The 14,176-nt window shown below is 36.2% G+C and overlaps 1 protein-coding gene across 1 annotated transcript in view; it reads right to left on the bottom strand.

Moving 5' to 3' along the window:
* Positions 1-6,634, bottom strand: part of LOC100881497 (uncharacterized) — a 114,851-nt gene extending 108,217 nt beyond the window's left edge. Inside the window, exon 1 of the mRNA XM_012286108.2 lies at positions 2,875-6,634. Within this exon, the coding sequence (XP_012141498.1) occupies positions 2,875-3,058 (184 nt within the window). The 5' untranslated portion in view covers positions 3,059-6,634. The remainder of the gene's footprint in view (positions 1-2,874) is intronic.
* Between the last annotated feature and the right edge of the window lie 7,542 nt (positions 6,635-14,176).

Below are 14,176 nucleotides of genomic sequence, written 5' to 3' on the forward strand. Positions count from 1 at the left end.
AATATTCATGACTTTTTATATTTTCGCAATTCTTTCTAATTTGCGGATTTAGGTGTTTATAAATTTGTAGATTCACAGATTTATAGATTTACAGATGCACGAATTCACGAAATCGTGAATTTACAAAGACAAGAATTCACGATTTTACAGAGTCACGAATTTACGATTTTACAAAGTCACGAATTCACGAATTTACAGAGTCACGAATTCAGAAATTATCGAAGTCACGAATTTACAAAGTCACGAATTTACAGAGTCACGAATTCACAGAGTCACGAATTTACAGAGTCACGAATTCAGGAATTATCAAAGTCACCATATTACGTTTTTACAGAGTCACGAATTCACGATTTTACAAAGTCACGATTTCACGAATTAACAAAGTAACGAATTCACAGAGTCACGAATTTACAGAGTCACGAATTCAGGAATTATAAAAGTCACCAATTTACGATTTTACAGAGTCACGAATTCACGAATTTACGATTTTACAAAGTCACGATTTCACGAATTAAGAAAGTCACGAATTCACGAATTTACAAAGTCACGATTTCACGAATTAAGAAAGTCACGAATTCACAGAGTCACGAATTAACAAAGTCACAAATTTACGAATTTACGAATTCACGTATTTACAAATTCATAAAATCACGAATTTACAAATTCACGAATTCACAAATTGATAAATTCACAGATTTACAAAGCCAGGAATTCAGGAATCTATAAACCCACTGATTGATAAATTCACGAATTCACAAAATAACGAATTTACATATTCGCGAATTCACGAATTTACAAATTCAAGGTTTCACAGATTCGTGGATTCATCAATTCTCCAATTATCAAATTTATAAACACTTAAATTCCTAAATTCGTGAATTCGTAAATTCGTAAATTCGTAAATTCTTAAGTTCTTAAATTCTTAAATTCTTAAATTCTTAAATTCTTAAATTCTTAAATTCTTTAATTCTTAAATTCTTTAATTCTTAAATTCGTAAATTCGTAAATTCGTAAATTCTTGAATTCTTGAATTCTTGAATTCTTGAATTCTAGAATTCTTGAATTCTTGAATTCTTGAATTCTTGAATTCCTGAATTCCTGAATTCTTAGATTCCTAAATTCCTAAATTCCTAAATTCCTAAATTCCTAAATTCCTAAATTCCTAAATTCCTAAGTTCCTAAATTCCCGAAATCCTGAACTCCCCAATTCCTAAGTTTCTAAATCCTTAAATTCCCAAACTTCCATCTTCCCATCTCAATTTCCCAAATTTCCCCAACAAATTAAAAAATATAAAACAACGTTATTTCCAAATAAAATTTCCAAATCAAACTTCCTTAAAAAAGTACGAAACTCCATCACGCACGACGGCAGTATAGGTAGAGCTATATCCATAACCTACATTATGCAGCATCCTTAAGCGAGAAGGTAAAAGACGTCGGAAGCAAATACACAAGTAGATTTCCAGGCAAAGGTAAAAACGTTCTTGTTCGTTAACAACTACCCCTTGTTTTGTCCTTGACAGGGGTGTGTCAGCTTCGAAAAAAGCGTGTTCACGCGAGAAATTCGTCGCAGCCGCGAGCTGGCAATTAAGCTCGCTCAAAAGGAAGCAGGATGAAAAACGCGATTCAATTTAGCTCTCGACTCACGGCCGATGCGTAAACACCGGCTGAAATTCCATGAAAAAAAAAAAGAAATGTTCCAATTACCTCGGTTGAAAATTAAATTTTCCCGCTAAGGAATCAGAGATTAAAGCGTCGAGCGATAATTTGTACCTCTGGGACAAATCCTTGTCACCCCTCCACCCTCGGCCTCTTTTCTTGTTTAATTTTTCTAGAGACAAGTCTTAGGATACAATAAAGATTCAATTTCATTCTTTTGTTCGGTGACGAACAAAATTAAAAGTTAATTGTTTCCTTTAAAAATGTGCACATAAAACTGTGTTCGTTTGTTGCGTTCAATTTAATGATCAGCTAACTGAATTATTTTGTTGAGATATTTTTGTGTTATTTGAAATATCAAAAACAATTTTTCACGTTTTATATAACTATTTATTCTTAAGTTAATTTTTTTTTTAAATTGAGTGAATTTTTATTTAAAAATTCTTGTTTGAAACTGGTATTGAAAAAGTATGTAATTATTTAAAAATTATTTGAATAAACTCACACATTGAAAATGTATCGCTCGACTGATAAATGATATATCAAAATTAGCACAGATACCCATTAGCGTTTTGTAATAATATATCCAGCAACAAGTATAATTAAAATGTCATGAATACATTTCACAATACATTCTACTTTGTTTCAGTCACATTTTATTTTCTACACCCTTCGTCGCTGCTATTTCCATTTTCCCTCTATCGCGCGCCGAAAAACCGAGCATAAATCCGACAAAAAATATTTGTTCCGAAAAATTGCTACTGTTAATTAAAAAATGTGTAAACTAGAACATAATGAATCCTCAAAATCAAAGGAGTTTTCTCCATTTCGCGTATGATGCTTTTAAAAAATGTTCAAACTAGAACATAATGAATCCTCCTCAAAATCAATGAAGTTTTCTTGCATTTTGTATATGAAATTTTTAAAAAATGTTCAAACTAGAACATAATGAATCCTCCTCAAAATCAATGAAGTTTTCCTGCATTTTGTATATGAAATTTTTAAAAAATGTTCAAACTAGAACATAATGAATCCTCCTTAAAGTCAAAGAAGTTTTCTCCATTTTGTAAATGAAATTTTAAAAAAATGTTCAAACTAGAACATAGTGAATCCTCCTTAAAGTCAAAAAAGTCCATTTTGTACATGAAATTTTTCTAAAATGTACGTATAACTACGTGTAGCGTCTACGAATTGGTCAAAAAGTGGCGTTCTCACCTGTCCTCAAGACGGAGCAGAGCAGCAAGATCGTCGAAAGGATCCGCATTTTCCTCGAACACTTTCCACACCTGGATTTCCACGAATCACCGATCGAAGTGGCACTCGAGCCACTCGACTTCATCGTACTCTCGACATCTGACAACCTGAACGAACCCCGTGAAAGTCCACTGTACGATATCATTTACACCTTGAGTCCGTTAACAGAGTCTTCAGAATCCTTGATCAAGTCCAGAAATTCCACAAAAATTTAAAACAGTTCGGATATTCGGACGAAGCCACAAGATTGCACAGACACTGGTTACGGGATTAGTGCAAGGTTCAGAGTTGCAAAGAAGCGTTCACGGTTGCAAAGTTAAAGGTTCAAATTGAGGTCTAGTTTATAGGATTATGATAGGGTTACAGGGACGTTCATAGGATTGCAACAAAGTTGCAAAGACGTTCATAGGATTATGAAAAGGTTGCACGGGCGTTCATAGGATTATAACAAGGTTGCAAAGACGTTCATAGGATTGTGAGGTTTGAAAGACAAGGTTCGGAGGATTGTGACAAGGTTGCAAGGACGTTCATAGGATTATAACAAGGTTGCAAAGACGTTCATAGGATTATAAAGGTTGCACGTTCATAGAATTGTAAGCTTTGAAAGACAAGGTTCGGATTGTGACAAGGCTTCAAAGGGTGGTTACAGAATTGCAATGTTGCAAATTCTCACAATGTTGCAATGTTCCCACACGAACGTCAGTGTTACTCAAGGATGTCAGCAGAATGTCAAGGTTGCAAATTGAAGGACGTTTATGGAATTCTGACAAGGTAGCAAAGATTAAGAAAATATCAAGGTTGCAGTATGACTGTGGCAAAGTTGCAAAATCAAGGATTGCGGTTCTATTCGCATATGCCGCAAACGCAAGGTTTGCCAAATGCGTTTAGAGGATTAGGACCTTGCAAAGTCAGGGACGTTGTTTGGAAGATTAAAAGTAGCAAAGGCAGGGATTATGGCAGGTCAAGGTGACACGGGAGGAGGATGTAACTTGTCCTGTCACTTTCTTACAAGGTATCAAGGCGTTTCCCTGTTCTCATTAGCCCAGCCTTTCATCCGTATCCTTCCGGGTCATCCACCGGTGAGTTTTAATCAGCGACGCTTCCCGCGCGTATTTGTCTCTTTAGACCAGTCGCGCGACGCTCCGCGACTAATTAGTAGCCGGATTAATTATCCGCTATGAGTGTCCTTCTGCCTGGCTATCGGCCTACGCCATGAATTATTCCGTTCGTACGCATCCTTCTGTTTACTGCTTCTTCAAGATTATTCTGACTCTACCTTTAGAACAAGATCATTTCTGTTACTCCGGATTTATGTACCTTTTCAATCGGATCTCTTTCAGATGTGACTTAAGTTTTTTGTTTGATGTGAACTTTTTTTTATTTAGACTTGAACACTGTAGGTTTTGCACTTTTTTTTTATGTTCACTTGAGTTGTTACACTTTTTGATGTTACACTTTTTTAATATGTCTTCAAGTAGCGTGTTTCACTTATATCGGGTAGAACTTAAACACTGCTTGATTTTTTGTTTACACTTTTTGATGATGTTACACTTTTTCTTCGATGTATCTTCAATTATGTAGTTGTTATGTTAACGTGATGTGCTGTTTCGCTTTTTCTCTTATATCAAGTAGAACTCTTAAGCACTGCTCGATATTCGTGTTTACACTTTTTGGTGACGTTACACTTCTCCTTCAGTATGACTTCAGTTATGTAGTTGTTATATTAAGTTGGATGTGCTGGTTCGCTTGTTCTCTTATATCAAGTACAACTCTTAAACACTGTTCGATACTTCTATTTACACTTTTTGGTGACGTTACACTTCTCCTTCAATATGACTTCAGTTATGTAGTTGTTAGATTAACTTGAATGTGCAGTTTCGCTCTTTCTCTTATATCAAGTACAGCTTTTAAGCACTGTTCGATACTCCTGTTTACACTTTTTGATGACGTTACACTTCTTCAATATGTCTACAATTATGTAGCCTTTGTATTAACATCAATGAGCTGTGTCGCTCTTTCTCTTATATCAAGTAGAGCTGAAACATCACTCGATCGTCCCGTTTACACTTGTTGACTAACGTCATACGTCTTCTACTGACGTTACACTTCCTTTTGAACGATGTCACTCTTCAACGTGACTTATATTAACATCGATGTACTCTCGCTCTTTCTCTTATATCAAGTAAAACTCAACTGTTCGATCTCCGTGTTTACACTTCCTGACAGAAGTTACACTTCTTCAATATCCCTGCAATTACGTGGCTGCTATATTGCCTTCGCTCTATCTGCTTCGCTCTTTCTCTTATATCAAGTAGAACCTAAACACTGCTCGATGTTTGCACTTTTCTCCGAGCGATGTTACACTCCCTCTTACACTTTTTGAAGCGACGTCTGTATTAACATACACCTTCTTTGTTCTGGAAGAACCTGAAGCTCAATGAAGCTCCAATTCACTCTTCTTTTCGAATGTTATTAAACGATATAACTTTAATTAGGTCGTTCTTGTATTAACTCGAAGAATACGAGTACTTGTTTCGCTTTTGTTCAGACCTGCAAGAACTTGAAGAACAAGTTCCTGTTTGCAACTTCTTTGCTTCCTTGTTAAATGTTGTTCAACAATGAAACTTTAATTAAGTCGTTTTTGTATTAATTACAAAGTACTCGGACTAGACTTTTCCTTATCGAATATCAATTATCGTTTTTAATTTCGAAAGACGAAGAACAATATTTGCCGTTCCTTCTCGTTAAATGCAGAACCTCTACGGGTATTTCTGATGTCACTTTAATTAGACTCTCATGAATTAGTCACAAAGTCACATCATTTTTCTGCCTCCGGAACTTGAAGAACAATAATCCACGGATGTGTTTGCTCTCCTTCCCTAGATCCCTCTTAAATATTGAGTTCCCGAGGGTACTGTCACTTCAATTAAACTGTTATGAATTAATCACAAAATATGAACCTTTTCGCACTCTGGCCAAGATGTCGCACTTTGTATCCTTACTTCGAACGTTAATGAGTGTCACACTAAATCTGAAGATCCACTTAGCGAGATGCAAATACTTTCACTATTTTAATACATCACAAAATATTTTCAAGACCTTGATCATATGTAACTCTCAGTTCTGCTCACTTGGTACTAATCACAGAATGTTTTGATGAAACTCGAAGCTGACCTCTCTGACTTATGATCCGAAAGTTCACTGATTATTTTTTGTCTCGCTTCTTGCGAAACAACCTGAGTTATCACAAACGTCTGACCTGCAAGCTGTTGCATTCCGCACTTGGAACCTCAGCCACATAATCCGTAATTTCCGCAACAGTTCCCTAGAACCCCCTAGGAATCAGATATCAAATCAGTCAGTAGCAGTCACGTGTCACTTAGTCCACGTGACACTGATTACGATATGGTAAATTGCCGCAGTTCAGCGTCGATCACCGTTCGTTTATCGATGGTATCGGCGCACAGTCTCGCACTATATCACCGTCGAACTGGCCGCGTAGGTACATCGATCACCATCGATCACGTTAATCCATGCAGGGGAGGCATACCGATTTCCGCGATCGGAACAAGTTGCAACCTCGTCGGTCCGTCAGCGATCACGTTTCGCGAGGAACACGGTACAAAGCGAACGGTCACATTTTCGGGTTTCACCGAGCCGTGACGATCGCACACGTCGTTGACAGGGAACCTTTTCCGTCGACAGTTCGTAGTTGACAGAAAGCCTTGGCGGGAGCTGCACGACGAATAAGGTGCCACTCCCACCCGCGCATGCTCCTCCACTCTGGATCGTCGTGCCCTCTTCGTCGCTCCTGCCCTTACTCTCTCGACGGATCCCCATACTCTCCTCTCTCCGCGGAGTCCTTACCTCGCCCTTTACGGACGTTGCCCGTTCGCCGTCTCCACCTTGTCGCGTGTTTCTTCTGTCTCGTTCCTTATATTTTACGCTATCGGGATCTGTCGAAGCACGTGCACCCCTAGAATTAACCCTCGATACTAATTTCTTCAAGTTTTGCATGGATTTGCACCCGAAGTTTTTTTTTGCCTTCAAGTTCTGGGCATGAAGCTGGTTTCAAGGTTTCCCGAGTGGTTTTCAAGATTTTTCTACTATTGGTCCTTGAATTTTCTGAGACCGAACTTGTGGAAGTTTGGTCATGGCAGGATGCGTTTTATAAGAACCAATGATTTTTTGAACTTTGCACACTTGTTTGATTTAACGAGAAAGTGTTAGCAAACATGAAAAATGTTATCTAACGAGTGTCCCTTTTGATGAAACTTTGTGTGTTTGTCAAGCAAACAAAAATAAAGGATGTCCTTTCGACTACCTGGAGGAAGCTACACATGAACTTGAGGAATGGGAAAGTTTTATGGTTCACATATACTACAATAAGATGCAAATTAACCAAAATTTGTGGATGACAGACATTTTGACAAGATGTGTACAACAAACATTCTGTAAAAAAATTTAATGATTATATTGAACTTAATAAATTATATTTAATAATTATGTATTATTAACGAAGCTACATATGAACTTAAGGTGTGGGGAAGTTTTATGGTTTTCATATACTACAGCAAGATGCAAATTAACCAAAATTTGTAGATGACAGACATTTTGACAAAAAGTGTACAACAAACATTTTGTAAAAAAATTTGATGATCATATTAAACTTAATAAATTATATTTAATAATTATGTATTATTAACGAAGCTGCACGTGAACTTAAGGTATGGGGAAGTTTTATGGTTTTCATGTTCTACAGCAAAATGCAAATTAACCAAAATTTGTGGACGACAAATATTTTGACAAAAAGTGTACAACAAACGATTTGTAAAAAAATTTAATAATCATATTAAACTTAATAAATTATATTTAATATTTATGTATTATATATAAATATTATTAGATAGGTCTAATGAATAGTCCTGCAAAATTTTATAAAAATGACTGCAAATTTAAAAATACAAAATGACCCTCCTTAAAAAGTTTAGTTTCTCAAAGTTTGCTATTCAGAACAAGATACTAATTGGTGAACAATATCACTAGTGTTGTATGTCGTGAATAATATCGATTATCTGGAGAATAACGTATCGTATCTGAAAAACGTTTAGATCGAAACTTTGAGCATTTCCGGCTCATACCGGTCGCATTGTTGCATCGTTGAAAGGCCGAAGAGAGATTTCGATTTCAGTTAAGCTCGTTCTCGAAACGAAAGGAAGTTCACGACGATATTGTAAAGCGTCACTTTGTCATCCAGTTATCCGCGGGCAACGAACGAAGCTAATTGAAAAATTCCCTCACGCTGCAGCCTTTTGAAGAGAGCCGGCATTAACCGCCTTTCCGCCGAGTGGAATTCCTGCGAAAAGAAAGGAAAAAGCTGGGATAGACCCTTGCCGGAAAGCTTCGAGGAGTTCCGACGACCAACTAACCGGGTTAAGTCGGGGGACGCGCTGCCATTTGCGGCTGGAACCTGTTAATGCACCTCAACTCTTTTCAAACCTCAGCACCGCCCATTATCTCCATTCTTTCTCATTCGAAACAAATATTTCCTTGATATCTGGTAAGGAGACCGATTCGCGTCAATTTTCTGGCCACTTTTCGTAAGTTATCACGGTAACGAGATGTCGTAAGCTTTGATGTATAATGAGGCGGTTCAGGCATCTGCGGATTTAAGGATATTTCAATAAATCTGGGGATGTGGGTATTTATATTCGATCTTGAAATAGGGGATTACATTTTCATTGACCTAGAATTTCTCAAACTTAGAATTTTTAATTATTCAAAAATTTTTAATTCCAATTCTGGTGTTTTAGGGATGTGGGGATATTTGGTGTCACTAGAATTAGGGTGAGAGGAAAATGGGAATTTGGGGATCTAGGGACCTAGGGATTTGATGATCTAGGAATTTAGGGATTTGAGGATCTAGGGATTTTCTGATTGATTAATCTGAGTATTTAGGATCCTAGGAAATTTCGAAATCTAGAGATTTACGTATCTAGAGATTTTCTAATCGATCGATCTAAGTATTTGGGATCCTATGCAATTTTGTAATCTACAGATTTTCCAATCTAGGGATTTTCTAATCTGTCTATCTAAGTATTTAGGATTCTATAGTATTTTGAAATCTAAGAATTTTAGGATTTAGGGATTTTCTGATTTATCGATCTAAGCATATGGGATCCTAGAGAATTTAGAAATCTACAGATTTGCCAATCTAGGGATTTTCTCATCTATTTATTTAAGTATTTAGGATCCTAGGGAATTTTGAAACCTAAGAATTTTAGGATCTGGGGTTTCTGATCTATCGATCTAAGTATTTGGGTTCGTAGGGAATTTTGCAATCTACAGATTTGCCAATCTAGGGATTTTCTGATCTATTTGTCTAAGTATTTAGGGCCCTAGGAAATTTTGAAATCTAAGAATTTTAGGATCTAGGGTTTCTGATCTATCGATCTAAGTATTTTGGTTCGTAGGGAATTTTGCAATCTACAGATTTGCCAATCTAGGGATTTTCTGATCTATTTATCTAAGTATTTAGGGCCCTAGGGAATTTTGAAATCTATGGATTTTAGGATCTAGGTATTTTCTGATCGATTAATCAAAGTATTTGGGTTCCTAGTGAATTTTGCAATCTACAAATTTTCCAATCTAGAGATTTTCTTGTCTATTTATCTAAGTATTTAGGGCCCTAGGGAATTTTGAAATCTATGGATTTCAAGATCTAGAGATTTTCTGATCAATTAATCTAAGTATTTAGGTTCCTAGTGAATTTTGCAATCTACAAATTTTCCAATCTAGGGATTTTCTTATCTATTTATCCAAGTATTTATGACCCTAGGGAATTTTGAAATCTGGAGATTTGCGAATCTGGGGACTTTCTGATCTATTGATCTAAGTATTCACGATCCCAGGAAATTTTGAAATCTAGAGATTTTCTGGTCTAAGTATTAAGAAATCTAGGGAATTCGGGATCTAGGAATTTAGTTATCGGGAGATTTAGGTATATGCAAAATAAAGTATCTGTACTTTACTAATTAAGTGCCTAGAAATATTGAAATGTAAAGGTCTAGGGATTTCGGATCTACCGATCTAAAGATCTAGGGACTTAGAGATCCACTGATCCAGAAATCTACAAATGTCGATTACTAGGAATATAAGAACGCAGAGACGTAGAAAGGTTACAGCATAAATGAGAGGTAGCGATTAATTGCAAACAATTATCAGGTCCAATTAAAATGGTAGCACATCGAAAACAAAATTAATCGAAGTTCGAACGAGCGGTTTAAGAATCTTCAATCGCGAACGGGAACAATCGAACCGGAAATTGAATGGTACCTTGAAGTTTTAATTGAAAGCTGTTACGATCAGTTATAGTAGAATAGTAATTCTGATCCAGTTGGAAATTGTTCGGCCTCCCGTAGAGGGGAAGCGGATCGGTTTCTTGGCGTTTCTGAATTTTGAATGCTCACAAGATGGTGTGTTTTGGGTAACGGAATTGGCTGTTTCGAATACGAGGCTCGATTTCGGGCGGTCGTAGTTTTAAGAGTGCAATGGGATCGAAGAGCCGGTTTAGTTTGCCGGTAGTTTGCAGTCGAGTTTAGTTTGCAACTGAGTGTAGCCGGTATCGGAGATTCGAGGAGTACAGGCTAGAGTTACGGTTCAAAGATTAAATAGCTGAGGGTTACAAAGCCAGGATCACGTGGAAGATCTTATTACAAACGAGCTTTATATCAAAATTCGATGTGTTATACGATATAATAGCTGGCATATTATCGCGCACACCTGCTACCAATCTGATAATGTGCCACAATAACGTATCAAACATTCGGTACCAATAATCAGATAATCAAAGTTTCCCCTTATTGCTCTGATAATGTCCCTCTCACGAATAAGATTTCAAAATTATTTTAAAGTGAAGAAAACTGACAGAATTGAAAACTAATCGGTAATGTTAATTAATGAAGTTGGGGGTAATTTGAAAGCGGAAGAAGTTGGTGACGCGTGGCAGCTCGATAACGGCGGGAAACACGAATTCGAAATCGATCGAACGCGCGGGCGTACACGGGTTCCTCGTCGAGTCGGATGACTTAATTTATAATCGTTGATTTAAAATTCAACGCGGTACCTACGCAACCAGCGCGCGAACAATTCTCCCCGTCGATGAATATTAATCGTCGTTTAATCGATATTCGAGGCAACGCTGGCTGCTCCGTGGACCTCTGCTCATTTCATTCGCCTTCGCGCGTTCATCGAGTATCCTCCTTCTTGTTACTCTTTCATGCTTTCGCGCCAATTCCGAAGCGGGAAACATTCCTTTCATTCGATCACGAATTCAATATGATTCTCCTAAACTCGTATTCCTTTGTGCTGATTTTTTTTATCTGTGCGCCACAGAGAGATTTCCCATTTTTTTTCGCTAATTATAAAGCAATTTTATTTGCGATAATACACTTTTCTTTGGAATTAGTTAATATACTTTGGTCGGACGTGTGATTGGTACAAATTTCGTTGATTTTGTAGCATTATTGGATTCATGGAGCTTTGTATTCTAGTGATTTTTTATATTGCTAGAATTCTAGTAATATTCTAGTAATATTATTAGTAATATTATTAGTAGTATCTAGTAACAGTATCTAGCAACAGTATCTAGTAATATTACTTATTCTAGTAATATCTAGTCATAATTTTTACTAGACATTACTAGTAATATTACTGAAATAATACTAGAATATTACGAGAATAACTAATATTACTAAATGTTACTAGTATCCAGTAACAGTATCGAGTAATATTACTTATTCTAGTAATATCTAGTCATAATTTTTACTAGACATCACTAGTAATATTACTGAAATAATACTAGAATATTACGAGAATAACTAATATTACTAAATATTAGTAGTATCCAGTAACAGTATTAAGTAATATTACTTATTCTAGTAATATCTAGTCATAATATTTAGTAATATTAGTTATTCTCGTAATATTCTAGTAATGTCTAGTAACAATATCTAGTAATATTATTAGTAATATCTAACAATAATACCTACTAATACTACTAGAATTCTAGTAATATTCTACATTAGGTGTTTTCTTCTTTGATTTTTTATTTTTATAGCTATATATCTCATGCTCGTATATTCTAATATCCCTAGATTCAAATATTTTAATATCAAATGTCCCCAGATTCTAATATTCCTAGATTTTAGACTGAATATCCCTAGATCCAAATATACTTATAACCCAACATTCTTAAATCTCAACATAGATTTAAATATCTCTAGATCTAAATACTCCAGTATTTAAATATCCCTAGATTCCAATATTTCTTTATCAAAATATACCTAGGTTCTAGAAGTACTAGGTCCCAATATCCCTAGACCATGGTCCACATTGTTCCAAATATCCCTAGATCCGTTCCTCCCTCATTAAAAAGGCAAAATAAAATATTTAAAATCCCTAGATTCTAGTAGTTCTACACCCCAATATCCCTAGATTCTAGCACTTCTATATCTAAGTATCCCTAGACCATGATTCATAATAGTCCAAATATCCCTAGATCCCTTTATCCCTCACTGAAATGGCTAACTAAAATATTTGAAATCCCTAGATTCCAATAATTCCATATTCCAATATCCCTAGACCATCATCCACATTAGTCCAGATATCCCTTAACCATAATATCCCTAGATACCTTTATCCTCCAGTCAAAAAGCAAAATAAAATATTTGAAATCCAAAGACTCTAGTATTTAAATATCTCTGGATTCCAATATTTCTTGATACCAATATACCTAGATACAAATATCCCTAGATTCCAATAGTTCTGTATCCCAATATACCTAGATGCAAATATCCCTAGATTCCAATAGTTCTGTATCCAAATGGACCATGACCCACATTGATCCAGATATCCCTGGATCCCTTTATCCTCCGTTAAAAAAGCAGAATAAAATATTTAAAATTCTCCTAACGAAAATCACGATTACCCAGAATGCACTGCGAACGCATTTCGCCCGAAGAAAAATCGCTTTTCGGACAAATTTCATTTCACGATTTCGATTTATTTTCCGCGGGCTAAAGAATCGTCATGGCCGAAGTGGTCCAACGCGGGGCTTGAAAAGCACCGGCGTATCCGCGGAGAGAAATCGCGCTAGCCCGGAGATTTCATCGTGATAAATATTTCCTTCGGCTTAAAAAGACTCCTAAAAACGTCCTTCATTACCCGGTTCCTATTTTCCTTTTTTTTTCTTCTTTCTTTTGTTCCACCGTTTCTTTATCGCGGTGAAATATATACGGGCTGTCGTGGCTGCGCGGGTTCAAGGCGGCAACGATGGAAGCGGTTTCCTTTTGATCGCGAAACAAACGAACAATAGAAACGGCGAAACGAATGTTTAAAATATACGAGTGCTTTATGGATACCCCCGCGGCACCGCGACAACAACAACAACAACGCATCGTTCGTTATTATCATATTGTTCTTCGTATTACCCGTACCATCATTGTTGTCGAACCGTTGGCTACGCGAAACGGACAGCTAATAAACTCCGTTCGGTGATATCGCATTACAACGCCGGCGAGAAACTAAATTGCCAGCCTCTACCGAAGAACAATATCGGCCGAAATTAATAATTAATTAATGGCTCTCGATGGCTACGGTAATTCCAATGATAAAATGTTGCGAGCCCGCATTTCGTCATTAGACGCGAATTACAAGGTTTTATTGTACGGAGAGATGAAATGTTTATGCGCCTGTTAACGGAGAATAACAATGGCGTTCACCGTGAGATTGTTTAAAATATTTAGATATCGAAGCAGCGGTCGGTGTTTCGTCCTACGGCTTGATTTACGACATGGCCAGATATCTGGATTACGTACACGTCTGGAGATGTCTAGTTCCAGATAATACATTTATTATCTGGTTCAGATAATACAAACTCGGAAGACATTTTGAATTTTTTGTGGAATTTTTAATTTAACTTGTGCGAATATTTTATTTAATTACAGGTGACATTTATTTATGTTGTAGCCTTTTAGAAACACTTGAATAAATATTTTATTAAATTTTATATTTAACATTCTTATAACGCTATTTAATATTAAATTTTACTTTAATACTCAAGGTTTGACCTAATGGTTGACCTTCGTTACTTAACCTCTAAAGCTTAACCTATAATTCTTGATCTTCATTACTTAACCTATAATTCTTGAGCTTCAATACATAACCTATAATTGTCGCTGAATACCTAACCTATAAACCCAGA

Source organism: Megachile rotundata, chromosome 15 (assembly GCF_050947335.1).
Source record: "Megachile rotundata isolate GNS110a chromosome 15, iyMegRotu1, whole genome shotgun sequence".
NCBI classification, from domain to species: domain Eukaryota; kingdom Metazoa; phylum Arthropoda; class Insecta; order Hymenoptera; family Megachilidae; genus Megachile; species Megachile rotundata.